The 25,630-nt window shown below is 47.0% G+C and overlaps 1 protein-coding gene across 1 annotated transcript in view; it reads left to right on the forward strand.

The window, feature by feature from the left end:
• VOPP1 (VOPP1 WW domain binding protein) overlaps positions 1–25,630 on the forward strand; it is a 101,681-nt gene that overhangs the window by 44,832 nt on the left and 31,219 nt on the right. The window contains exon 2 of the mRNA XM_054495017.2: positions 6,492–6,550. Within this exon, the coding sequence (XP_054350992.1) occupies positions 6,492–6,550 (59 nt within the window). The remainder of the gene's footprint in view (positions 1–6,491; positions 6,551–25,630) is intronic.

Raw genomic sequence — 25,630 nt, forward strand, 5'->3', positions numbered from 1 at the left:
CCGGAATGAGGGGCCGTGAGGAGGTCTCCTCCCCTGTCCTTCTATTGAACACGAAAGCAGGTAAAGCAGACCAGCTGTTCAGAGTCTAGGAGAGTTGACAGAATTTCCCCCGGGATCTGTGGTTGGGATTCATTTAAGGTTTACAGCCTGCATCCCCGGATCTCATCTCTGATCGTTATTTGCTGGCTGTGTATGAATTTCAGGTGTGGTTTCTTCTATAAGACGGGGATCTTTTATTTTCTGTTATTTTCTTAAGAGTTTATCTGCTTTCTTCCCTCTAAGAAATGGTGCTTGTGAGAATCCTCATACTCTTATCTCTAAAAAATCAAGGTTTCTTGGAGATAAGACATTCCTGAGAAACAAAATGTCCATAAACCTGGGGATTAAGTAATTAGCATTTAGGGAACTGATTGAAATTCCAGTATAGGAATTTAAAGCATGGTCGGTCCTATTTATTAATTGAAATTCAGAGACCTTGAGATAATTGCCTGTCATTCCCTGCATAGATTTTCTCTCTGCATTGAGCAGGCTACCCCCTGCCCTCTGCTTCTGTCCCTGGTCCTGAGCATCAAGACTGCCAGCACCCGCGAGGCTCCCTTTGTTCTCAGCCTGTGCGGAGTGTAATGAGCCCACTCTAATTGGGCTCAAGCTGAAAGCAGCTGGGATCTCATTGCCTGTGTGTCAAGTTCTGCTTTTGATGAATGCAGAAGCAGTGTGAGGCACAGCAGGGGGCCCCTCCCTTTTGAAAAAGATGGAGTCCTTGAGCTGATCTTCTTTGGGGCCGTCCCACCATCCTGAAGCAAACCCTGGACTTCTGGCCCGGGACAGACTGTTGGCCAAAGCTGTTGCTGTGATAAGTAACATAAGGATCCTTACTTTCCAGAGGTCAGTGAGACAAGTCCTGTCAGTGAGCTGCTGGTTTGCAAGTTTGTCTGCTATTTATCTAAAGATCTCACCTTATCCCCTGAACTTAACAAAAGCAGAACAGGTGGAATTTAGGTAAAATCTATGTTGTTTTGGATCCTTGACCCTGCTGTCCACTCCCTCACGTCCCAGAGTCACAAGCTTCAGTTCCTGCCAAGTCAGCTGTGCCTGCCTGTGGTGCGGCTCTGTTTTAGCCTGGGATAGAAAAGGGAGAAGCACTCATCATCAGTGTTGTCCTGCGTCCTTCCTCACTCAGCACACATGGAGGAGTAATTTATGTCACTATGAGGATTACTAGTGGAGATCAGCAAGGGTTTATTCTCTGGGGCTTATTTAGATCCTGCCTAAATAGGGATAACTATATTTGGGATGGCTTAACTACATCTATAGATACCCTAGTCCTTGAACCACGGGCGTCCAGAATCTTCCTTGAGCAGAGACATCTTTCAGGCCTCTCCAGTGTGAACTGTTGATCCCCTCAAGGGAGTTGCTCCTGAAGGTTTCCTTGTGAGCCCACACCCTCTGCCGTGTTCATAGTTTGTAAGTTGTATGTTACTGTTTTCATGAGCTCTTCAAGAAGCATGTGGCTCTGCATATTGTCTCTGCTCTGCACACGGAGGGAATATCCCCCAGGTGCTTATGCAGGGCTGCTGTTTTCCCAGAGCCCAGGACAGCGTTCTGAAAACTGAGGATGCCTGCTAGGTAACAGAAGGCAGTTGACCTCTCCTCACACACATAATTTCTGTTACCAGAGATGGTTGATCCTTAAGAAATCATGGTAGTAGTATCTTCACAAAATGTGGGTAGACTGACTTTTCAGAGTGGGCATAAAACCTGGAAATTCACTTTTTTCCCCCTTAGTTCCCATACATTTTAAGGTTTTTTTTTGTTTTTTTGTTTTTTAGAGAGGTTTGTTCCTTTTAGGGAGATTTTGGAAAACTAAATACTGTACACATGTAAGGCATTACATATTTAGAACCTTTGTTCTCGAGAGGTTTGGTAGCGTTGCTTCTGCTGAGATGATAGAGTACCACGTAAGATGAGCCTTGGAAGTTGTTTGTTCCAGAGACGACACAATTAGGGACAGAGGTGCTAGCTGGTGTGGGATCAGGAAACGATGCCCTAGTCTGGCCAGGCATTTTGATGCAATCTCAGTTTCTTCATAAAGCAGGGAAGAGAGTCCGTACTCTTTTTTTTTTTTTTTTTTTTGGAGACGGAGTCTCACTCTGTCGCCCAGGCTGGAGTTCAGTGGCGCGATCTCGGCTCACTGCAAGCTCCGCCTCCCGGGTTCACGCCATTCTCCTGCCTCAGTCTCCCGAGTAGCTGGGACTACAGGCGCCCACCACCACACCCGGCTAATTTTTTTGTACTTTTAGTACAGACAGGTTTCACCGTGTTAGCCAGGATGGTCTTGACCTCCTGACTCGTGATCCACCTGCTTCGGCCTCCCAAAGTGCTGGGATTACAGGCTTGAGCCACCGCACCTGGCCGAGAGTCCGTACTCTTACAAACGAGGAGACTGAGACCCAGACTGGCTGGTGGTGTGGCTGGCAGGTTGCAGTCACGGTCAGAACCCAGAGCTCTGGTTCTTTAGCTCCTCCTTTCCCTGTGGGTTCCCCTTTGCCCGTTGACTCTGGTGCTTCCATGTGACCCAGCACAGGGCCTTCTTTCTGCCTCCTCCCGCTTGCTTGTGAGGCCACATCTGCGTGCCTGCTGGTGATTGGGAGTACTCTGAAGATCCCTCTTATTTGTCCCTGGCAAACTCCCCTTTGACCACAGCTCCAGCTATCTGGCTTTGTCCTGAGTCCTGGTGCTGGTGCTGGATTTGGAGCTTGGACTTGGTAGGCAGAGACTGCCTTTCTCATCAGACTTCGACTTGGCAGCACCCGGCTCTCAACCCTGGGCTCCTCGGGCAGGCGTGTGCCTCTCCACCTCCTGGTCTCCGTTCCCATCACAAGGCTGCGTCCTCCTGGATTGGGCAAGCTGACTCTGACACCTGGTGTTCAGTTAGCAAGCATTTATTGAAGGAAAGCCTCAACAACAACAATTATCAGGACTTCTGCATCCTCATTTTGGCGTTTTTCAGTTGAATAATGAGACCTGTGACTTTGCATTCTTCATGTTATCTGGCTGTCAAATGGAATCATGCCATGCATTAACTGTAGTGAGATAGTATATGTGTGTATTATTACGATGTTGGCATTCCTCAGGAGAAAGCTGCTACAAAAGTCCAGCTACCAAAAACAGTGAAGCAGTTTCCAGGATATTAGCAAATTTCAAACACACTAATTTCAGCAGCAACAAAATGGAACTACACTTTAATGTAAGGTAACTCTGTTTAAAGGTGCTTTCTGTTTCAAGAAGTGTAGCCTTAATATTTTCTTAAGAATAGTTTTTGTAAAGGAACAAACTGGGGTTAAATTTTTCAAAATATGATTTATTTGGGTAGCTTAGTGAGAAATGATAAAAGGTTGTTAGCAAGTAACTGAGCAAGGGTAACCAACAAGTAGGCAGCTCTGAAGTTAGGGAATATCCCAGAAAAATGCGGGAAGAAGAGTAGGATGGAAATGGTGCCCTTCACCTGGGAGGGCCCCAGGAAGGGCCCCCAGAAGAGTGAGTGTCTGTGCGAGTCTCCTGTGAGCACTGACCTCACAGGCATCTACCCTGCTTAGTTGCCCCTGGCCTAAAGGGAACATGTGTGGTCATGTCATGATAGTCTTTTATAAATCTTTTCAGTCTGAGAAGTGGTTTTAAAAAATACTTTCTACTTTATTATCTGAAAAAACATTTCAAAAGTCAAACTACATAAAAAGATATACTCAGAAGAATTTCGCTCTTGTCCCTGTCTTTTCCACTCCACCCCACCCACCCTCCACAGGTAAGCATTTTCATTAGCTTTTACAGAGACAAATCTCTAAATTTAAAACATTTTGTTTAGGAAGTGAGCATTGCAGTCTGGGCCATATACTGGGTGGTCTTCAGTATGTGTGAAAAACAAAGAGAAGTTTGGAAGTTTTATAAAAAGGAGAAATGTAAGGGATTGTTTTGAAAGAGAGTTGTTCATTGGCACTAAGTAAAGTTTTGGGGAGCTGGCAAGCTCTCATTGGTGTGCAAGCTCTCATTGGTGTGTGATGGGGCTGGGTAAGCTAGTCTGAGAGTCAGGGCAGGCAGTTTCAGCAGCCAGGCTTGCCGAGAATGACCTGAGTGCTTTGCCCCTCTGGCCTCGACTCTGTTAGTTGGGTATGACAAGAATGACCCAGTTCTTATGATCAATTTTCACCTACTCTGTCCTTCCTGTGATTTTTTTGAAAAAAAAAAGTATTGGTATGTAATAATTGTACATATTTATGGGATACATGTGATGTTTGCAAACTATGTGATGTTTGATGTGTGCAAACTATGATTCTTTTTGTGTAAAGCAGGCCAAATGTACACGTTTCCTTTTGCATCAAGGATGGCATACTGGACGTATGTTTTTGTTTTTGCCTATGCTTTTTCACTAACACCGTATCTTGGGGATCATCTCACACCAGTTTTCAGAGGCCTTTGTTCTTGCTGGAGGTGGGCAGAGTGGGTTCCTCAGGGGAGCTCTCGTGAGTCCAGAAGACACTGCGCTGGGGGCTCTCTGTTTTGCCACCACAGAGAAGCTGTGTGACCCAGAAGAAGACACCCACCAAGGGCCCTGGTGCCTTAAATTTGTAAAGTGGTATTCCTCATATACCTGTATCCCAGAGACAACGTGCATTCAGAAGTGCGGCATTATTTTGTCTGATTGGAAGAAAAAGTCCTTTCTGAAATGCAATGCATTAGTGATGGAGATGTGCTGCCAGAGTATCAAGTGGCCGTTTTGGATCTGGGAATGCTTTAGACCAAGAGGAATTGCAGAAAAGGCCTCTGTGGAGGCCAGAGCCTGTCCTTATTTCCAGTGCCAGCCCGTGCGCCTGGCTCTGGCTGCGTGGCTGTGGCCTGTCTCTGCGGAGCAGCCCTGGAGCAGCCAGGCCCCAGGCAGGTGGGGGGCTTCAGGCTTGAGTTCTGATGTTCCCTGGCCTCACTTCTTGATTGTGTGGAACTTAAGTGTCAGGTTCCAGGAATGTTTGGCTGTCGGTGGCGGTGATGGAGAATAAGGGAGACCCGTTTAAAGTGACACATGGAAGGCAGACCTGGTTTCTCTGTTTGTCACAGAAGATTCTAGTGAAATGAATTATAATTTGGGGCAGAGACCTGAAATTGCTCTTCTGTGCCAAAATAAATTGATTTTGTCAGCTGTCTGAGCTTCATTTCTTAAACTGGACAGGAGCTAACCTAGTCTAAATAAAACTCATTTTCCATTAATAAAACTAGGTCACTCCAGGCTGCCTGAGTATGCTTCTGAGTGTCTTAAAGCACATTCTCCAAAATCCAGGGGTTCATGTCATTTTCATTACCCATCGAATGTCGCTGGCGTGACGTTGGCACTCACCTCTCCCATGGCATGCCACTGTAGATGTGGGGCCTGTCTCTAACTCCATTCCAGCTGCAGGGCAATCGTGGCAGGAGGGCATTGCTGTACACCTGCTGGGGCTGTGGACAGGCTAAGAGGGAGCTGATCCAGCCACCCTCCCACCGGAGAAGGGGCTTTGGGCAGGACGGCCCTGCCTCGCCCAAAGAAAGCTTTGTTTGCCGTGCCTTTGCCAGTGTTCCTGCTGCTGAGAGCTTTGCACCATAATGTTTTGAAGGTTTTATTTACACGTGGGGGCCAATAAACTAGATCATGGAGGCAGGAAGTTGTGAATGTAAAACAAAAATGACAGCATGAATGGAATAATTTTAGAAAAGCCTTGTTCAGATAGGAAGAGCATCTCTGCATAGAGAGCTCCCTGAGCAGTGGGGGTGCTGGCCTGCCTCACTTGCTGGAGGCTTGTGAGAGCCTCCAGGTGGCATCTGGCCCCTGCTCCGATGCCTGTGCGCACCCTGCCCTGCCCTGCCCTGTGGGGCTGGGCCCTGCCTCTGGGATGTTAGGAGCTGGACTTACCTGGAAAGCCCAGGAGAGGCTCCCATTCTCTTTCCTTGTTCCTTCTTTCTCTTCCTGCACATGAGAGGGCAACGAGTGAACCGTGACTTGCAGCATCTTGCAGACGTAGGTCGGAATGCGGCTTTAGCATGTTCTGAAATATACAGCTCTAGAAATGCTAAATCTATTGGAGATGTCTTTCTAAAACAGAAATTGGCGGGCAGTGGCAATCTTTGCAGTGCTTTATTTCTAGCATTCTTGTGTGATCTGAAGTATCATACCAAGTACATTTTAAACAGTGGATTGTCTTTAATTTACCTTTTTAATAAAATGCTGACACTCAGTGTATATAGAGATGTGAAAGGCTACGAAAAAATAGAAAAATAGATGTTTTAAAGAAATAGAAAGTCATGAGAAAGGGGGCGGCTCTCCCTGTAATGCATTGTCTGCCCCGATATCCCAGCTTTTCATGGGTTAAGCTGTGTCTTCTCATCCTTCTTTGCTGCCTTTGTGAGAGCTTCTCAACAACATGCAGATTCCTGAGTACTGACAAACTTTTTCTTGCTTCTATTTGCAGTGCACAGAAGCCAAAAAGCATTGCTGGTATTTTGAAGGACTCTATCCAACCTATTATATGTAAGTATTTGCACCTTTCTGTGGTTTCATTCTGTGGCCACACCTTTCTCTGGGAATTGTCTTGCCAAAGTTCTGGGTGTGGGATGGGGAAAGCCCGGCGTGGCCCAGCCTCTGCTGTGGTGCCAGCCTTGCCTCGCTGGGGGATGAGCAGGTGACCTCACCGTGGTGTCTGGCCCACTCAAACCAGTTACGCTGAGGACAGCCTGAAATCCTGTGCCCTGTTCTGTGGTGCAGGTGAGCTCACATGTGAGGGTTTAAAGGGGGCGAGATGTCTGTGGAAGGCAAATGTTATGTTGGCTTATACACATTTTCCTAGGCAAAGAGAGCAAGGATCAAAGGAGCAGACTTATGACCTTGAGCGGGACAAGAAACAGTCCTCAGCGGAGCCACTGTGACAGTGTGTGTGTGTCTGTGCGTATGTGTAGGAGATCACGATGATCGCCTGTCTCTGAGGCCTCCTTGCCAGAGAGCTGCTGTCACAGCCTCTCGTGGCTCTTGGCTCAGAATGGGTTATAATCCTTCCAGTGCCCTGTCAGTGTCTGCCAGTCTTTCTGTAATGAGGGCATTGCTGCATTTTCTTCCTGTCGTTTTCATGTGTTTGTAATATCTGCTGTGGTAGCCACCAGCCCTGTGGAGCCACCTGCCTCGGTGACCACATTAACTCTCCAGGTTATCAGTCACTGTTTTTGATTCTGTTTTGAAGTTCCTTAGGTATTGAGTCGAATGCCCTAACCAAATTTTCCCGAAAGCTCTATTATTTTTAGTGTTGAATTTTGTAAAACCTGAGATTCTTCAGGCATATATATTGTAGTCTAGCAGAAACACTGTATTCTAGCATATAGGGTAATTGGATAGGAGATATATAATAATAGGAAAAAGGGTTATTTTTTTAATCTGCCAGAACATACATTTTTCTTACCTGTCACTATTATTATTATTATTATTATTATTATTATTATTATTTGAGATGGAGTCCTGCTGTGTCACCAGGCTGGAGTGCAGTGGCACAATCTCGGCTCACTGCAGTCCCTGCCTCCTGAGTTCAAGCAGTTCTCGTGCCTCAACCTCCCTAGTAGCTGAGATTACAGGCGTGTGCCACCACGCCCAGCTAATTTTTCTATTTCTAGTAGAGATGGGGTTTCACCATGTTGGCCAGGCTGGTCTCGAACTCCTGTCCTCAAGCAATCTGCCCACCTTGGCCTCCCAAAGTGCTGGGATTAGAGGTGTGAGTCACCTCGCCCAGCCTCTTACCTGTCATTCTTGAGGAGCCCAGTGTAGGAGGGAAGGGCTGTGTATCTGTGAGTGGGGGGTAAAGCACGCGGAAGCTGGCCATGTTCGTCATCTTGGTTTCATACTGACAAGCAGGAGTCAGTGTGCCCCGTGGCGTGGGGGCCCTGGAAGGAAGCCTCTGCAGCTGTGGAAAGACAGACCCCACTTGGAAAATAAAGCAGCAGCATAAGGACTTGGGCTGTAATTACAGAATTGTCAGGTTGAAGAGAGGTGGTTGTGGGATAACAGGAAGAGAAAATATTTTGGTTCTTCTCAGTGTAATGAATTTTCATCAGTACGCCTTATTTCCTTGTTCAGCTTCTTGCGCAAATGTGGACCTTTCGCCTCCTTCTGTGTACTCTTCCTTAAAAACCTGTTTCTCCAATTGTTTTATAGATCAGCTTTGTCAGAGCTGGGGCGTCAGAGGTCATTGCTGTTCTTGTATTGACTTATTCATTTGTTCTTTATTCATTCACTCGTTCCCTGCATATTTTGAAAGTGTTTTGCATTGCATTGAACTGCAGACAGGGAATACAAAGACAAGCCCTGCTTTTGTCACTCAGGCCTGTGGCCCAGTTTCCTTTCGCGCTTTTCTCTTCCAATGGTGGGGAGAAGGATCCAGAGCTCCCTAGGTGCACTGTCCAGAAAAATGGAAAAGTGAAGTCACCGTGAGAACACGAAGTTCAGGGTTAGAGTAACAGCAGGTAACAAGTTATTAAGTACTTACTCGAGGCCCCGGCATTGTCCTGTGCCCTGTACGTGAATTAAGGTCTTCTGATCTCATGATGCCAGGAAACCCCAGCCCCACCCACTAGTCTTCTCTGTTCTGCCTCTGGTCTTTCTGTTTCTCCCCTCTGTTCCCAGTGTCCTCACCCGAATCCACATCTGCGAATGTCCCTCTGAACCATTGCCGAAACTTTCTAGCTAGTCTCCTTTCAACCTCTTCTGCCATCCAGTGCACACGTCTTTGTAAATTTCCTTGTCACTTTTTTGCTTAAAACCATCAGGAACAATGTCCTTTTAACAGTAGATTTTCAAGAGAGCGTCTGGCTTTATCTTCCTTCTTTATTATGAGTCTCATGAGTGCAACAAGTTATAAATACTTGGCTTCCCAACAAAGCGTAGAATAGTGCCTGGCACACAGCGGCCATCCTTGATGTTGAGTGGATGCATTTCCTTGCAGTTCCCACCATGCAGTCAGCAGCGCCAACCCATGTAGGGGACCTTTGATCATTCCTCAGTTCTCTGAGCCTCTTCTGACTCAGTTCCCTGTCCCCATAAGAGTTTGTTCCTCCCCTGCTGTTTTGGCTGTGAGAGAGTGCTGACAACACCAGCAAACTGCACCACTCAGTGAGTGCTTCAGGATGGGGCTGTGGCCTGTGCATTCCATAACCCTGCTGCCTGGCCCAGCGTGTGCCACCTGATGTTTGTAATCATGTTCGTGCAGAGTTCACATATTTGCTCTGTTACTTTTTTATTTAACTGAGGTGAAATTCAAAGAACAGAATTAACCATTTTAAAGTGACCCGTGCAGTAGCATGAAGCACTTTCCCTGCGTGTGTGGTCCCCACCTCTGTCTAGCACCAGCCTTCCCATCCCTCCACTCTGTTGTTTACCAGCTCCGTGACATTGTCAGCTGCTTCCTCTGTAAGATGTGACTGCGAATTCTGACCTGCCAGGTTTGAGGCACAGGGCTTGCACACAGCCAGTGGAGAAGTCCCATAAGAACATAACCTACCCAAGGCCAGCTCACCTTTCTGTTACATATGCTCATGAGATTAGTGCTACAGACTTAGTGTGCCACTTCCCTGCACATGTGAGGGACGACAGTGTCCTGACACAGCAGTGAACCCAGTGTGGTACCAAGGAGAAAGTTGTTTTTTTTGGGGCCAGCCAGCACACATGGGGTGGCTTGTCCAATACCCTCACCGGTCCAGATATTTAATACTCAAAAACTGTCTTCTCCAAAGCTGTCTTCTCCACTGTCCATCAAGTTGGGGTCATGAAGCATTTTTCTTAAAGGGAAATGAGTAGAAATTGCTTAGCTATATTCTACTCCATCCAGTCTTGCTTAAGGAGAGGTCTGCTGCAAGCAAGAGACGGTAGCTACACCCCCACTGGAAGTGCTTGACCTGCAGGAGGCACAGCTGCCCTAGAGTTAACCTTGAGGGGTACGTTATTGTTGATCTCTGAAGCCCCCTGTGGTTTCTGCTGCCTTGGTGGAGAAGGCAGTGCAGGTACTGGAGGCTCACACCCAGCCCAGGCTCGCCCTGCTGCTGGGGGCCTCAGGCGGTGGGGATGCAGGGGAGGCTGGCAGGCTGTCATTGCACACTGCTGCCAGCCTGGCCTCTGGACACATGGCCAGTGTGCAGGGTGCTGTCCCGGGGATGGTGATGACTGCACTTCATTCATTCCATCCACAGGTGTCTGTGGAGGGCCCACGACGTGTCAGTTGTGGTGCGTTGTGGTGTGCAGGACAGGGAAGGGACCTATGCCTCATGCAGCAGTGGTATAGTCATGTGAGAGTGACTAGTCATTTCTGAAGCATCTTCAACATCACATTAAAAAAAAACTTAAATTAGGCCGGGCACGGTGGCTCATGCCTGTAATCCCAGCACTCTGGGAGGCCGACTCGGGCTGATCTCCTGAGCTCAGGAGTTCGAGACCACCCTGGGCAACATGGTGAAACCCTGTCTCTACTAAAATAAAAATATGTATATATATTAGCTGGTCATGGTAGCACAAGCCTGTAGTCCCAGCTGCTCGGGAGGCTGAGGCACGAGACTAGCTTGAGCCCCAGAGGCGGAGGTTGCAGTGAGCCACACACACCACTGTCCTCCAGCTTGGGCTACACAGCGAGACTCCGTCTCAAAAAAAAAAAAAAAATATATATATATACATATATATATATATATATATATGTATATATATAATGGATCTCATCTAAAAAGTACATTTCCAGTATATTCTACATTTCATTTCACCTGGGTAAAGTGCTAAGATTCTCCAAAATAGATATTCCTTACAAATATGTTGACTCAAGGTGGCGTCCTATTTTGTTGGAGGTTGTTTTTTTTCCTTCTCCTGCAGAAAATATATTTCAAACAACATCTCTGTTTTGTGAGTGTAACTCACCATGCGGAATGCATTGAGGAGGGAACATCTAGGTTGCAAACTTGTTGTAGAGATTTTACTCCTATATTTGATCATTTTGTCCTCACCGGATTTCATTTTGTCCTCCTGATTTCATTTTGTCTCACCGGAAATCCCAGGTGGCAGCCGCCTTCTCCCCACTCTGCCTGTCCCTGCATTTCATTCCAGCGTGCCAGTTAGTAAGCTAACAGAGACTGATCTCTTTTAATGAAATGTAGGTTTTCTACTGTAGCTACCTAGACATACAAAATTACTCTTACCTGTTCTGATTTCTTTGTGCTAAATGGTCTCTCTCTTTCTACCCTGTCCCTGCATCAAGGTTTATTTCATTTCCTTAATTTTATATTTTTCCATTTCGTCTGGAAGACTGTGTATTACATGTATAAACAAGATATTCTTATTTTTGAAGAAAAAGACCCTTCGGGATCTGAACAGAAAAGCAACACATTCCTGTTCCCTCCAATAATGTTTCTTTCCCCCTTCACTTCCCTTCACTACCTGCCTTTCCTGTTGCAAGCTGCCCTTCCAAGAGCTCTGATTAAAATGTGCCTTTCTGTGCTTTGGTTCAGGGCTTACTAGGTGTCTACTCTTAGTAACATGTGGTTTAAAAATAGCAAGTGGCTGTGTGGCCTCAGCAGCTCCCACCCCTTGGCTTGCCTTCTCCTCGAGTCGAGCTTCTGCTTGGGCCTCGCTCCCTCAGCTCCTTTGCCAGCACGGCCTGAAACAGGGGCCACCGTGCGAGCTTCCTGGAGCCCAGAGATGAGAAGATAAAGGTAGGAACTGACCGAGGAGCATGTCTTGCAGGATCCAAAGCAGCAAACAGCACACTTCCCTGTCAGTCCAGAAACTGCTGCCGACTTAAGGTGGCGTTTGTCAGAGAAGAGCCTAGACACAGGTCCACATCCGGGAACTCAGTCCGATGTCCAGGTGTCTGCAGGGAGCACTGAATCCCCCTCATCCGGTGACAGGGAGCTCCTGCCTGTCACAGAGTCTGTGTCTGCTGCTCCTGTGGCACAGAGGGGAAGTGGAGTGGCATGGGAGGAGGTAGCTCCAGGTACTATTCAGCCTGCGGCTTCAGTTTTCTTAAAAAAGGTGTGGTCGTGGTGCCTGCTGCACTGGGTTGCTGTGCAGTATAAATACTACTGTGCATGTGAGATACAGAGTAAGGACTCAGTCACTATTTGGGATGCCTGTATTCTCCCTAATATTTGCAATTTCATTTGGCACATTTTAACACTGAGCTTGGAGAAGACCGGGGGTTCTGGGCCCAGAGGTGGCTGATGGGTCCGCTGATTTTACCTGGGGACCTCTGCCCCAGGGGACAGACTCACCTCGCTGTCAGTCATGCTCTTGGGGATGCTGTGGGAGGCGGCCTTTCCCAGCCCGTCTTTGATATCTGCCAGAGGTTACCTGGGCCTTCCTCGGTGCCTGAATGGACACCACCACCTCTTTGTGGGTAGTGGGAGGCCTCTTGGGTCAGGAGCAGTGACTATAAGAAACGTCACCATCTCCACTGAGATTTCCAGCCCAGGTGCTCCTCAGCCCCCCAGAGGCCACCCGGCTTACAGCCACCACCCCTGAGACGACTTGGTGCGCGGAAGAGCAGAGAGAGGGCGGTGGCTTGGGAGGCAGCAGCAGGCTGGAGGTGACAGGGCGTGCCTGTATGCCAGGGTGTGGACAGAGACCTCGGGAGGCTCCTCCACAGCTGGCAGAGGTGCAAGTGTGTCACACAGGGTCCAGGGCTTATCCAGCAGGAGGCAGAGCCCATTCCAGCAGCACTGCACGGCCCCAGCTCACTGCAAGGACAGCTGAGACTGCCCACTGCTTTGCATCTACCTTTGCAGCAGGACAGAGCAGAGGACGGCCCTGAGTTGTCCCAGGCTAGCTGAGACACAGAGTCTGCCAGATACACAGCCTGGGAATGCAATGGCTGACATTTGTGGAGTGCTTGCCTAAGCACGCTGCAGTGTCATCTCCAGAGAGCTGGGGATGACGGTCCCTCTCTGCGGCCCATACCCCTCTTTGGTGCATGGGTACCATGCTCCTTCACTGGACTTACTGTTGCTGAAATAAAACACCTGTGTGTCTCCTCCCTAGACTGGGAGCCTGTCTTGCTGATTTTTATACCTTCTGTGCCCTTCAGGGCCTGGCCCATAGAAGGCACTCAGTATACCTTTAGTAACGGAGACAAATGGTGGCCTAAGGAGGGTTGGAGACGGAGTGATTCTGAAAGCATTCTTTGGGGATGGAAAATATTTAAGGGGCTGGAGTTCAAGAGATCGTCTCTAGACCTGCTGTGCCATCAGGTTGCTGTGTGATCTTGGGCAAATGTCCAACTTCTCTGGGCCCCAGTTTCCTGTGCTAGATCACCTTCAAGGTCTCATCCCGCTTATTCCACAACACCCTGTCTGGCTGCTCGGAATAATTTATAGCCTAGAGAATAAAAGATGAATGGCTTGGCAGGCATGTGTGTTGTAGCAGAGACAAGCGACAAATGGGAGATGGATTTTAGCTCATTAAGGGTCCAGCCTGCTTGCCAAGTACAAAACGACCACCTCATCTCTCCTTCCAAGCCAGTGAGTCTTCTTTCTTTTGCAGGTTTTGGTACTGATATGATGGTGTGAGAAAGGGCGCTGCTCCCAGTCAGGCGCTAGGGTGGATCTGGGAGCCTGGCTTCACTGGACCAGATCTCGTGGCTCCTTAGACATATCAGGTGCTTTCTGACAGTTACCCAGACTTCAGATGATGACTGTTTCATGTGACTTTAATAAGCCAGAGAGAGCTGGCTATTTAGATGTGCAAATTTCTTGTTACTGTGAATTGAAATGAATCTCTGTCCCGCAGAAAATTGAGGGTGGGTTAGAAATGGTTGAGTATTCTTGACACCAATGATTTAAAAGTGAAAATAGCCCTGTGGCCCTTTGAAGAGCTGGGAAGAGGAAAAGATTTGGCCCCAAAGATGGTTCTTTACTTACCTCCGTTCTCAGAATGCCGGGAAACCCTAAGACCATCCTCATCTAGTTTTACTGACATGGCAGCTGACACCAGGAGATGCTAAGTCTCCCTGGGCCTGCAGCATCTTTAGAGGTCTTTTGCATGACTTGGTCATATCTCTGGCTGCCACATGGATGGGGCAGAGCTGCAGGGCATTTGGGTTCTGGGTGTTCTGTTTGCTCACTTATTTTAGTTTTTCCGTCAGATCTAGGTACCACTGAAGGAAAGAATGTGGGGAAGCATCTCGGAAGTCAACTCCACTGAGACGATAGGGAATTCACACACTGCCAAGCTCAAAGGAGAGCATGGAAGGGAAAAAATGGATGGCTGCGTGTTGTCAAACCGCTGGATAAGGGGAAGATAGGATCCATGAAACAGAATCAAGGAATATGATCATCAGTGTCATTCATGCCTTACTGAGTACCTGTAATTTCCAGAGCACCACTAAAGTGGGAGGGAACCAGTGTGTAGGGATGATGGGAAGTTAGCGATGAGGGAGGCAGGGCCTGTCCTGGAGGAGCCCAGGGTCCAGGGCTTATCCAGCAGGAGGCAGAGCCCATTCCTGCCAGCACTATCGATTTTGACCAGGCTGCTTTCAGGCCCTATTCCCAAGTCTCCTGTTGGAGCGTAAAGCTTCTTTTTAAAGTGCTTACATTACCCTGTGTTGTTGGCTGCCTCTGGGTTCATTTCTCTGCTGTGAATAATTAATGCTGTGAGTGGATGAAGTGCTGTTCACAGGTGTCAAATCAAGATCCAGAGACAAGGTTGGCAGAGCCAGCACCGCTGGGCCACTTTACCTGCCTGCTAGGGGCGCAGGTGCCAGAGTCAGTCCCAGGCTCCCTGGACACAAGGTCACCTCTGACCAGCAGGCGCCCTTTATGGCTCTGCGGACAGACTCTGAGCCTGATGGGGAGGCCCCTCTGTGCAGAAGTCAGCTGAACTCCTTCGCTGAGCTCTCTTCCTGCAGCACTGGGGTCTTCCAGGATGCGTGGAAGAGGGCAGTGGGGGCGGGGGCGCTTCCCTGGCTGAGTGCTCCATACACCTGCTGCAGACCCTCACTATTCTGCCATCAGGAGATGGAGCACAGCCTTCGGGTTGCAGCCTGGAGGGGGCAGATATTCAAGAGCAGAATTTCTTTTCTCTCAGTTCTTGTTGGATTTATCAATGAAGATTCCTGGTGTAAGTTGAAGACACCTTCTCTATAACAGGGAGAAATTTTCACTGATCTTCTGCTTAAGAACTTTAGACCCCTAAAATGTGACCTTGATTTATTTTTCTTTTCCTTTTTTTTTGAAATGGAATCTCACTCTTGCCCAGGCTGGAATGCAGTGGCACGATCTCGGCTCACTGCAACCTCCGCCTTCCAGGTTCAAGCGATTCTCCTGTCTCAGCCTCCTGGGTAGCTGGGATTACAGGCATGTGCCATGATGCCTGGCTAATTTTTGTATTTTTAGTAGAGACGGGGCTTCACCATGTTGGCCAGGCTGGTCTCGAACTCCTGACTTCAAGTGATCCGCCTGCCTCAGCCTCCCAAAGTGCTGCGATTACAGGTGTGAGCCACTGCGCCCAGCTGAACTTGATTCCTTTTAACTATACATTGTGAATATGCTTCTAAATCAGTATACAAAGCCCCTCATGCTTTTTGATAGTAGCAGAATATTTCCTGGGGATGCCTCATCATTCATTTATACAGGTAGTGCCTATATTTAGGAGTTTTTGTTTTGTTTAACTGTTGAAGGTTCTCAGTTCCTTGTCTATAATTCTTGTAAACCCAGAAAATCTGAGACGGGTCTCAGTTAATTTAGAAAGTTTATTTTACTAAGGTTGAAGATGTGCACCCGTGTCACAACCCCAGGAAGTCCTGACAACACGTGCCCAAGGCAGTTGGGGCACCGCTTGGTTTTATATATTTTAGGCAGACATGAGATGTCATCAATATATGTAAGAAGTACATTGGTTCATCCAGAAAGGCAGAGACAACTGGAAGCAGGGAGAAGGCTTCCAGGTCACAGGTAGGTGAGGGACAAGCGGTTGCATTCTTTTGAGTTTCTGATAAGCCTTTCCGAAGGAGGCAATCAGAATATGCATCTATCTCAGTGAGCAGAGGATGACTTTGAATGGAATGGGAGGCAGGTTTGCCCTGAGGAGTTTCAGCTTGAATTTTCCCTTTAGCTTAGTGATTTGGGGATTCAAGATATTTTTCTTTCACATTCTAAAATTTTAAGCTGTGCTCATAAACAAATTTTTAATAATTCACTGGGTAGCAAGAACATATTTGAGCAGACATGAGGCTATTTATAGTCTTTAAAAATTCCATTTGGTATGATGTCTCATATATTTAAATGCTGGCTGTATTATATGGGGTGAATTTGCAGAAATTGAATTGCTGAATCAAAGCTTATACTTATTTTATGTTCTACTAAATACTGTCCGACTGCTCTCCCTGAGGGTCATCATGATAATAGGCCATCATTGCCTGGGAGCACCTGTTTCAAACTGTCCCCACCAGCACTGTGTTAACATTTTAATCAGTGTCCTTTGTATGCTTTGAGTTCATATTGTTTCCATCTTTGCTGATTTCCCTTTCTGCTGCAACATCCCTTCTGTTTAAGTCATAAACCTTTACAAGGTTCCGAAACCAAGGTGGATACCCAGGCTATGCATAGAGGAATGAGATGGGGTTGATCTCAAGCTCATGTCTGGTGTAGAAGACAGAGGCCTCTAACAGTTAACCACAATATTGCACATGGTGAGAACTGTAGAAATGGGGGTCCGGCCAAGGGTGGAGCAGGACAGATCGGGGAGGGCAGGGGATGGTGTTGGGAGAGACCTCACAGGGCTGATCTTTGAAGCGGGGCGAAGCAGTCAGAGACTTTGGGAGGAGTGCAGGCATGGGAACATGAAGGTGCAGCGTGCAGTGGGGACCATGGTGCTGGAGTCCAGAGTGCCTGGTGGATGGCAGGAGATGAGATGGGAAAAGGAGGGAGAAGCCTAGCAAGAAGAGTCTCAAACGCCGTCTGAGGGGCTAAGACTCCCTCCTGCATGCAGCATTGTGGCAGGCCAGGTCTCACCAACACAGGCCTCCATAACAAGTGTTTCAGTACTGACTGAGTGGTTAAGTTAAATATTAAAAGCTAAAAAAAAAAAAAAAAAAAAGCCAGTGCCCTTATATAAAGGCTGGGGTGTAACAAAAGCCCACCAGGAGTTTTGCCTAGGCCTTTCCTGGGCCTTAAAGCATGACAAAATAATGAAGGAATTCTTAACATGACCCATTTAGGATTAAATAAGTTTTATTTGGTGTCTGAAGAAACTCCCCAGGCCTCCACAAACAAGTTTATTGTGGGTCTGAATGAACTCCCAAACCTCTGTGATTTAGTAGGAGACAAGATAAGGGTAATCACCCCAGCACCTGGACCCGTTTAGATTAAGTGAATTTACTGAGGCTCCAGAAGAAGGTCTTGAGGACTCAGACATTAGTTATAATTTAAAAGAAGTTAATCACTTATGTCTTTAGATGAATGCACACTTACAGGTAGACATATAGCTTAGAAGGTATATGAGCTCTGGAAAACTTTGTAATTTTGAGTTGGTCTGGCCATAATTTCCAGGCCTTCTACCAGTAACTGGTTGCAGAAATAAAAATTCTCTTCCTCTCCAGTTCATCTGCATCTCATTATTGGGCCACAAGAAATAGCAGCCTGACCCTCATTTTGGTCTAGGAACAGTATGACGACATGGTCCTCTGGTCTAAAGGGGAGGAGGTTGTGGTTGTAGTAAAGGCAAGACAGAGTCGGACTCCTGTAGAAATAGGGCAGAGGAACAGGCGGTGGGCATGAAAAGCATCTCACAGAAGAGTCAATATAGAGGTGAAGGGGGTCAAATAAATCAGAGGTTTCTGGTTGGGAGGACAGAGAGAGACCATGAAAAGAATAGGTTCTGGGAAAGATTCAGTAGAAGACTGAGTAGAGAATGTCGTATATGCATGTGGAGTTTGGAGTTCTTGCAGAATACCCAGGAAATGGAGCCAGTGAGCAATTCACTTTTGCAGCAGAGGTGGAAGAGGGCAGAATGTAGTCCAGAGCTGGAATGTAGACTTAAGAGTTCTGAGCATTTGCTTATAACAGCAAACCAGCTGCTATAGTCTGAATATGTGTATCCTTAACAAAATTCCTATGTTGGAACCTAACACCCAATGTATTAGTATTAAGAGGTGGCCTTTGGGGAAGTGACTTAAGTCATGAGGGCTCTGTCCTCATGAATGGGATTACAAAAGAGGTTGCAGAGAGCTCACCTGCCCTCTTTTGCCCTGTGAGGACACAGCAGCAAGACATCATTTATGAAGCAGGGAGCCCTGACTAGATACTGAATCTGCTGGGCCTTGATCCTGGGCATCCCAGCCTCCAGAACTATGAGCAATCAATTTCTGTTGTTTATAAATTACCCAAGCTGTGGTATTTTGTTATAACAGCCTGAATGGACTAAGACCAACTCAAGTAAAAATAGACCTGAGAAAGTAAACCAGGTGTGAACCTCAGTGTAGGTTTCCAGATTTTTTAGGTACTAGAATCTTATCTCCCTTCCTGATCTCATTGCCAAACTCAGCTCATTACTTTAGTATTTATCATGCCTGTGTGATTTCAATGATAGGAAATGTATTATAAAAATAAAATTGATAATAAATTTGTGACAGGGTCTTGCTCTGTCACCCAGGCTGGAACACAGTAGTGCAGTACTAGCTCACTGCAGCCTCAAACCCCTTGACTCAAGCGATCCTCTCACCTCAGCCTCTGAGTTGCTAGGACTATAGGCATGTGCTACCATGTCTGGCTAATTTTAAAGATTTTTTTATAGAGACAGGATCTCACTGTGAGCTCATAGGCAGACTTCTGAGCTCATAGGCAGACTTCTGTTTTTCACTTTAGTATGGAAAATGAAAAACACCTTCCAGAGGAGGTGGTTTCTGGTAGTAACTGTGTTTCTGAAAGAGACATATGGCCAGAATTTATTTTTTAACCTTATATTTAGTCAACCAGAAACTAGGAGGATTGTTTTTCAGGATGGGATTGAATAGAACTAATTTTAAATGACCAGCAGTTTACTGAAAGGAGACAGAGGGAAAACCTCTACCCCAGAAACACAAAGGTGGAGTTTCAAAAACTCTGGGCCAGGTGCAGTGGCTCACACCTGTAATCCCAACACTTTTGGGCCAAGGCAAGAAGATCACTATGGCCAGGAGTTAGAGACCAGCCTGGGCAACATAGTGAAACCTCATCTGTACAAAAAATTGTTTTAATTAGCTGGGCATGGTGGTGTGCACCTGTAGTTTTAGCTACTTGGGAGGCTGATGTGAAGGGATCACTTAAGCCAAGGAATTTGAGGCTGCAATGAGCTATGATTGCACCATTGCACTCCAGCCTGGGTGACGCAGTGAGACCTTGTGTCAAAACAAACAGAACAAAAAACTCCGTAGTTACCAAAGTTCAGCAGTAATTTAAGAGCTTCTTGGCCCATCTTACCTCACCTCTTCACTTTAACTCTGGGTGCATCTGGGCTCCAAGGCAGCAGCTACTCAAGGGTTAAAATAGCAAAGAAATGAGCACTTTCTACCCCCTTTGGTCTGCTAATATTAGTGATTTTAGTAAGCATTTATAATGCTTTCTCCCGTGGTAGAAATACAAGTAAAATTTCCCTAGGTAAGTCCTGTATGCCACCCTGAATGCAACTAGTTGGGGTTTATACAAGTCAGAGAAGATATTTTCTGGTGATAACTGTGTCTCTGAAGGAATGATTGACAGGGCAGCCATCTTCCCACCCTCAACGTCTCGGGCTCAGGCCTCATCAAAGCAGTGATGGCCCCCTCCTTAGAACCCAGAGATGTTTGACTTTGCCGTGGGATGTGTTGACCAAATCAAAGTTGAAACATCATCAAAATGAGACCATACGTCTCAACACACAGGCACCTCCCTGCCCATCAGGGAAACCATGTTAGGCCAGGAGGACAATTCTGACATCATGTGGATTACCAACTGAGGTTGACAGGAAAGAAAGAACCATGAGTTCATAGTCAGGTCTGTGAAGTTTTTGACTTGAAAGCAAGACAGATAAAATGGTCTAAAATCTTGTGTTTGGAAAGATGAAAGTTCTATTAAAAATGTTGTTTTCTTGCAGACGTACAATATTGCAAGTAATCAGATTATGCCTAGACTTTCATTGTGGTGGTATCTTGGGTGTTCACATATGACCAAACTCATCAGATTATACACAGCTCTTTGTATATCAAGTATACATCAATAAAGCTGTTAAAACAAAATACACCTGCTCAGAAAAGCCAGAACAACACCCCCCACCCACCAGCTCACCCACCACATGTTCCTTCCCAGCACCAAGAGTCACAGGCAAGAGGGCTCCAGATTTAGGTCCTTGGTTCTCAGCCCTGCTGTGTACTGAAAACTCCTGAGGAGCATGTCCCAGCCAGCAGGCACGGGTGTTTTTAAAGCTGCTGGACAGTTCTGATGTGAGCCCGTGCTGAGAGCCACTGCTTTCCACAGCACTCCTCACAGGTGTGTCTTGAGGCTGCTGGAGTTCTGCCCAAACCACCTCCTCCTGGTTTGAGTTTTATCCACATGTATGGGCCGGGACTTCTGCTGCCTCATTCAAATGAGAGAGCTTTCCTGGGGTAGGATGGACTCCTAAAGGCAAAGCCAGGATATGACCCAGGAGGTTATGCCACATTAAGGCTGGAAATGCATAAGTGTATTAAGTAATGTTATAAAGAAGCTTGTGGGGCCGGGCACAGTGGCTCAAAGTGCCTGTGATCCCCGCAGTTTGAGAGGCTGAGGCTGGCGAATCACCTGAGTTTGGGAGTTCGAGACCAACCTGACCAACATGGGTAAACCCCGTCTCTACTAAAAATACAAAAATTAGCCAGGCATGGTGGCGCATGCCTGTAATCCCAGCTACTTGGGAGGCTGAGGCAGGAGAATCACTTGAACCTGGGAGGTGGAGGTTGCGGTGAACCAGGATCGCACCACTGAAATTCAGCCTGGGCAAGAAGAGCGAAGCTCCATCTCAAAAAAAAAGAAGCTTGTGGCTGGGTTCAGTGGCTCATGCATGTAATCCCAGCACTTTGGGAGGTCAAGACAGGCGGATCACCTGAGGTCAGGAGTTTGAGACCAGCCTGGCCAACATGGTGAAACCCGTCTCTACCAAAAATATAAAAAATTAGCTGGGCGTGGGGGCGCACATCTGTAATCCCAGCTTCTCGGGAGGCTGAGGCAGGAAAATCACTTGAACCCAAGAGGTGGAGGTTGCAGTGAGCCGAGATCGTGCCACTGCACTCCAGCCTGGGCCACAAGAGCAAAACTCCATCTCAAAAAATGGTGATGAGTAATACATTTTTGCATAATAGATTTATCATTGGGAGAGATGAGTGTGAGGCAGTGATGTCATCTGAAAGGGAAGTGAGCTTGCAAGAGTTAGTGGGAGAATGTCCTGATGATCACAGATGACTTGTCTAGGAGAGAAGAGGCAGGAATGCCCAGGGCACCAGTGTGCCCAGAGACAAACAGCCCACCAGGCTGAGATTTTAGAAGGACCTGGGCGAGAGATGGGAGGTGGGCTTGTCAGGGCAGTTGCCAGAGCAGTGGGGACCTCTCGAAGGCATCGAAATTATTAAAAGGGTGTTTTGTGCTCGATTGAAATTAATTTGGGTTTGCCTCTCTAAGGTCCTATTGGGTTGGTCTTTTATGGGACCGTGAGACGGGACATCAGTGATCTGACACTGTGTCCTGGTTTAATAGAGACGTTTGATAGCATCTTTGCTGAGGTCAGTAATAAATAGTCCAGTTAGGTGGATTTGTAACTGTTATAATAGCTGTATTTATAAAATTATGATTAGTAAAATCTCAACATAGAAGAAACGTCTCTAATGGAATTCACCATTGACTTCATCATCAATACTTCAGCATTGACTTGAATGAAAATAGGGAAGGCTTGCCATGTTGATCATAGGTACAGGTTCCTTCCCTCCCTCCCTCCCTTCCTTCCTTCCTTCCCCCTCTCTTTCTAAATTAAGGTACAATTCACCTACCATAAAATGCACTTGCCCATTTTTTTAATCCCGATGCTGAAACTGATCTGCTCCATCTGAGTAGAGAGCATCTGGCTGTGAGTTGGGCTGAGCTCATGGGCCCTCACCTTTCCGTCTTCCCACCTTACCCTCCTTTTCTGCGCGCTCCTAGAGTCCTTGCAGCTAAGCCAGGACTCACTTCGTGGTGCAACCTTCTTTCTTTCCCTTTGGTTTTCTTTCTGCAGGCAGACTGCTGGACTTTGGGAAGGTCTCAGGTTTTGGATTTCAGCTTCAGGGCATGGAAAGATTCCTCTTCATTTTCAGGTCCCAGTCTCGTCTCTCCCTGACCCGACTGTGGATTATTGGACGTGGCCATTCTAAGTCGTGTGTGATCGTCGCAGAGAGGAGGAGCAGAGTTGGCTGGGTGGCCTTCAGCAGTCCTGGGTCCCAGCAAAACTTGACTCATATCCTCCATGTCAGTGACAGAAAACTGGAAGGAATAGTGAATGCCTTGAGTGACAGAATGAGGATCCAAAGGCCCTTGATAGGATAAAAGTAATGGGCCAGATTGCATAAGTTTGCCCTTTTTATGGATAAGCATAAGGTCCTATATTTGGGTCCCAGACTGTACTGCATCCGTACAGCATGGGAAGACAGAACTTACTGAGAACTTGGAAGTTTTGATGGAAGGTTTATTAGGATTTGGCTGTGTCACAGTTGTTAAAAAGGTTAATCCTGCCTGAAGCTCCAGTAAGTGTGGAAATGAGAGTAAACTGGGATTCTTCCTAATAAAGAGAAACCATAATTTTGCCCAAGCTAGGCATTATTTCCTGGAGAAGAGAAGGCTTGGGAAAATATGCGAGTCCCTTTGGATATTGGAAAGAAAGACTGGCTGTGTGAGTCATGAATCAGCCTAGTGGGGCCTGCCTTGGATTCTGCACAGGGAACAGTGCCCATGGTCATGGAAGGCACTTGCCCTGGGGCCTTGCTGCAGGGAGTGGCAGCATCTGCCTGGGCAGGTTGGAGGGGAAGGTCAGTCACTGAATGGTCGGGTGGGTTCCTTGATCCAGGTGAGGCACAGAGCTCTGCAGTCCTTACAAGGAGATTTGCTGGGGCACTGGGTAGCTAAGGACCGAGCCCTCCTCTGCTCCCCCAGAGGCTCACGTATCCTTTGGAGTTTTCTGCTGAAACTTTATAGGGCTCTGTGTTTAGTTTCTCTGGAGAGCCCAATTTCTCATAGGTAGCTAATCTCGAAGGCCAGTGATAAGCCTGAATGTACTTCCTGCTTCTAACTTGGGAAGCCTCCTTCAAGTATGTGCTGCGGGCTCAGCTTTGTGGAGAATGCAGGTGATAATGAGGAGCGTGAAAAGCAGGGTTAGCTGACAGGGGCAGTGTGATTGAGAAGAACAGACCAGCTGTCAAATTGAGAGACTGGGACTGGACGGGAGAAAGGAGCTGTTGTACCAGCAAGTGCTTAGTGAAGAGAAAGGTTTGCTGAGGGTTAATCTTGCAGGCAGGAGAAAGGATTGGATTCTCGAACTCCCCAAAAAAGTTACAATCCCCACCAACTCTGTCTCCAGACCCGCACCCTGAATATTTTACTCAGACTTTAGCTGCTCCACCAGATGCAGAGATGATTTTTCTATAAATCCTTTTAAATACAATTACTGCTAAAGTGGTGCTTAAGTTCAGGCTGCTGTAACAGCAGTACCAGAGGCTGTGGGGCTTAAACAATGTGTGTTTATTTCTCACACCTCTGGAGGCTGGAAGTCCAAGACCAAGGTGCCGTCAGCTCTGGTGTCTGGTGAGGGCTCTGTCCGTGGTTCGTAGGCACTGTCTTGTTCCATCTTCACGTGGTGGGGAGCGGAGCAAGCAGCAAGCCCTCTTCATGGCTCTTCTTATAGAGACCCCAACCCTGTCACGAGGGCTTCACCTTCCAAAAGCCCCACTTTTTAACACCATCCCATTGCGGGGTAGCCTTTCAACACACCAGTCTGGGGGAGACAGTTTCCATCCATAGCAACGACACATGGAAAGGTTTACAAACTGACTTTTGGCTTTTTTCTTTTTTACATAGAAAGATTTTGTGACTTTACTAACACTGAACATTCCTTGACCTAGTATGTTATCCTTTCATACTCTTGAGATCTATGTAACCCAAAGGCTAAGAATTAAATGTGTCCAGTGGCCATACCCTCTTTCCTCCTGTGCAGTACTAAGCATAACACATGCTTCCTTCTTAGGCTCCAAAAACTCCCACAGCGACTACCTGTTGTTTGCATTTGTTTGTTGCTCTGACACCTGTCCAAATCGTGGCCCGTAGACTCTCAGACATACATTTCCTTTTACATGACGAATCCCAGGGACTGCAGGTCCTATCATTGACTAGGGGAGAGAAGCCAGACACCCTGATTTTATCTCTGTAATATACCTAATTACCTGTCAGCAGCTGCTCAGAGTGGACTACCCATTCTCTGACCTCAGCAGAAATCTACATTTGTATCCAGGGGTACAGTAAGGAATACTTGGCTAACAGGCAGTAAGTCCAGGGGCCCATGTCTGCTGCTATACGTGATCTTTTCATTCTTTTGAAGTCTCATGTGTATTTCAGAGTCTCAGGACTATAATTAGATATGCTGTGGAGCGGATTTAGTTAAGAGTAATGTTTCTTCCTTTCTATGGCAAGTCTGACAGTTTATGCATCTGGCACACAGAGAACGAGATGAAAAACCCTTGCTGTTTTCTCCATCCTGATCTGTTCTGCAAAGGTGTAGTCTTGCGACGTCCTTGGGAGCAGCATTGCCGTTCTGAGGCTTAGGGCAGTAGGAGTATTTGACTTGATGCATCCATGATAGGCATCTTCGGTGTGCTCGACTGCCTGGTAATGTTTACTATTTTAATTAAGCTCAGTGTTGCAGTGAATATCTCTTTGTAATTGCAGCTCTTTGGAACATCAGCAGGTGTGTGTGCTTAGGGCCCCAATTTACCAGCAGCTTCAAAAGGAAGAAAGCAGCAGAGAGAAAAGGGGTAACAGTGTCAGCACCTGGGTAATTGTGTGCTCCTTCGAGTAGCTGGGGCCTGCCAGCATCCACAGTGGGAGCCGGGCCAGGGCCACAGATGAGCTGCAAGAATGCAGAGAGTGAATGGGTCTTCAGCTCATGGAAGGAGCATAAAGGGTTCCTGTGTTTTGAGAGAAGAAAGAGATAATCAGTTGACAGCGTGTATTTGCTGCTGGTGTTCCAAATTTGGATTCTGAAAAGTGAGCTAGAGCACATAGATGTTGTGTCTTGCCAAGAAAGAGGAACTTGTAATCCGTTATACTCCAAATATTCTAGGACGGATATGTTCTCAGGCTGAGGGGTGTATGTGTGTTAATTCTGGATGAGGGCTCTACATATGTCTGAAAGCTGGTAGTCTGCTCTCTCCAGCATGGGAAATAGAATGCCATAGGGCTTAGGTTTCCAGGCAGCAAATGCTTCCTTACAAGTGTAAAGCTGAAAGGGAAGCATTTTAGCAAATTCAGCTCACGAAAAATGATTCAGTGACTGAATTTATTAGTGTATACCTGTTTTCCTCTTTTATATCAAGTGCATGGC

The sequence above is a fragment of the Pongo pygmaeus genome, chromosome 6, assembly GCF_028885625.2.
Source record: "Pongo pygmaeus isolate AG05252 chromosome 6, NHGRI_mPonPyg2-v2.0_pri, whole genome shotgun sequence".
NCBI lineage: Eukaryota > Metazoa > Chordata > Mammalia > Primates > Hominidae > Pongo > Pongo pygmaeus.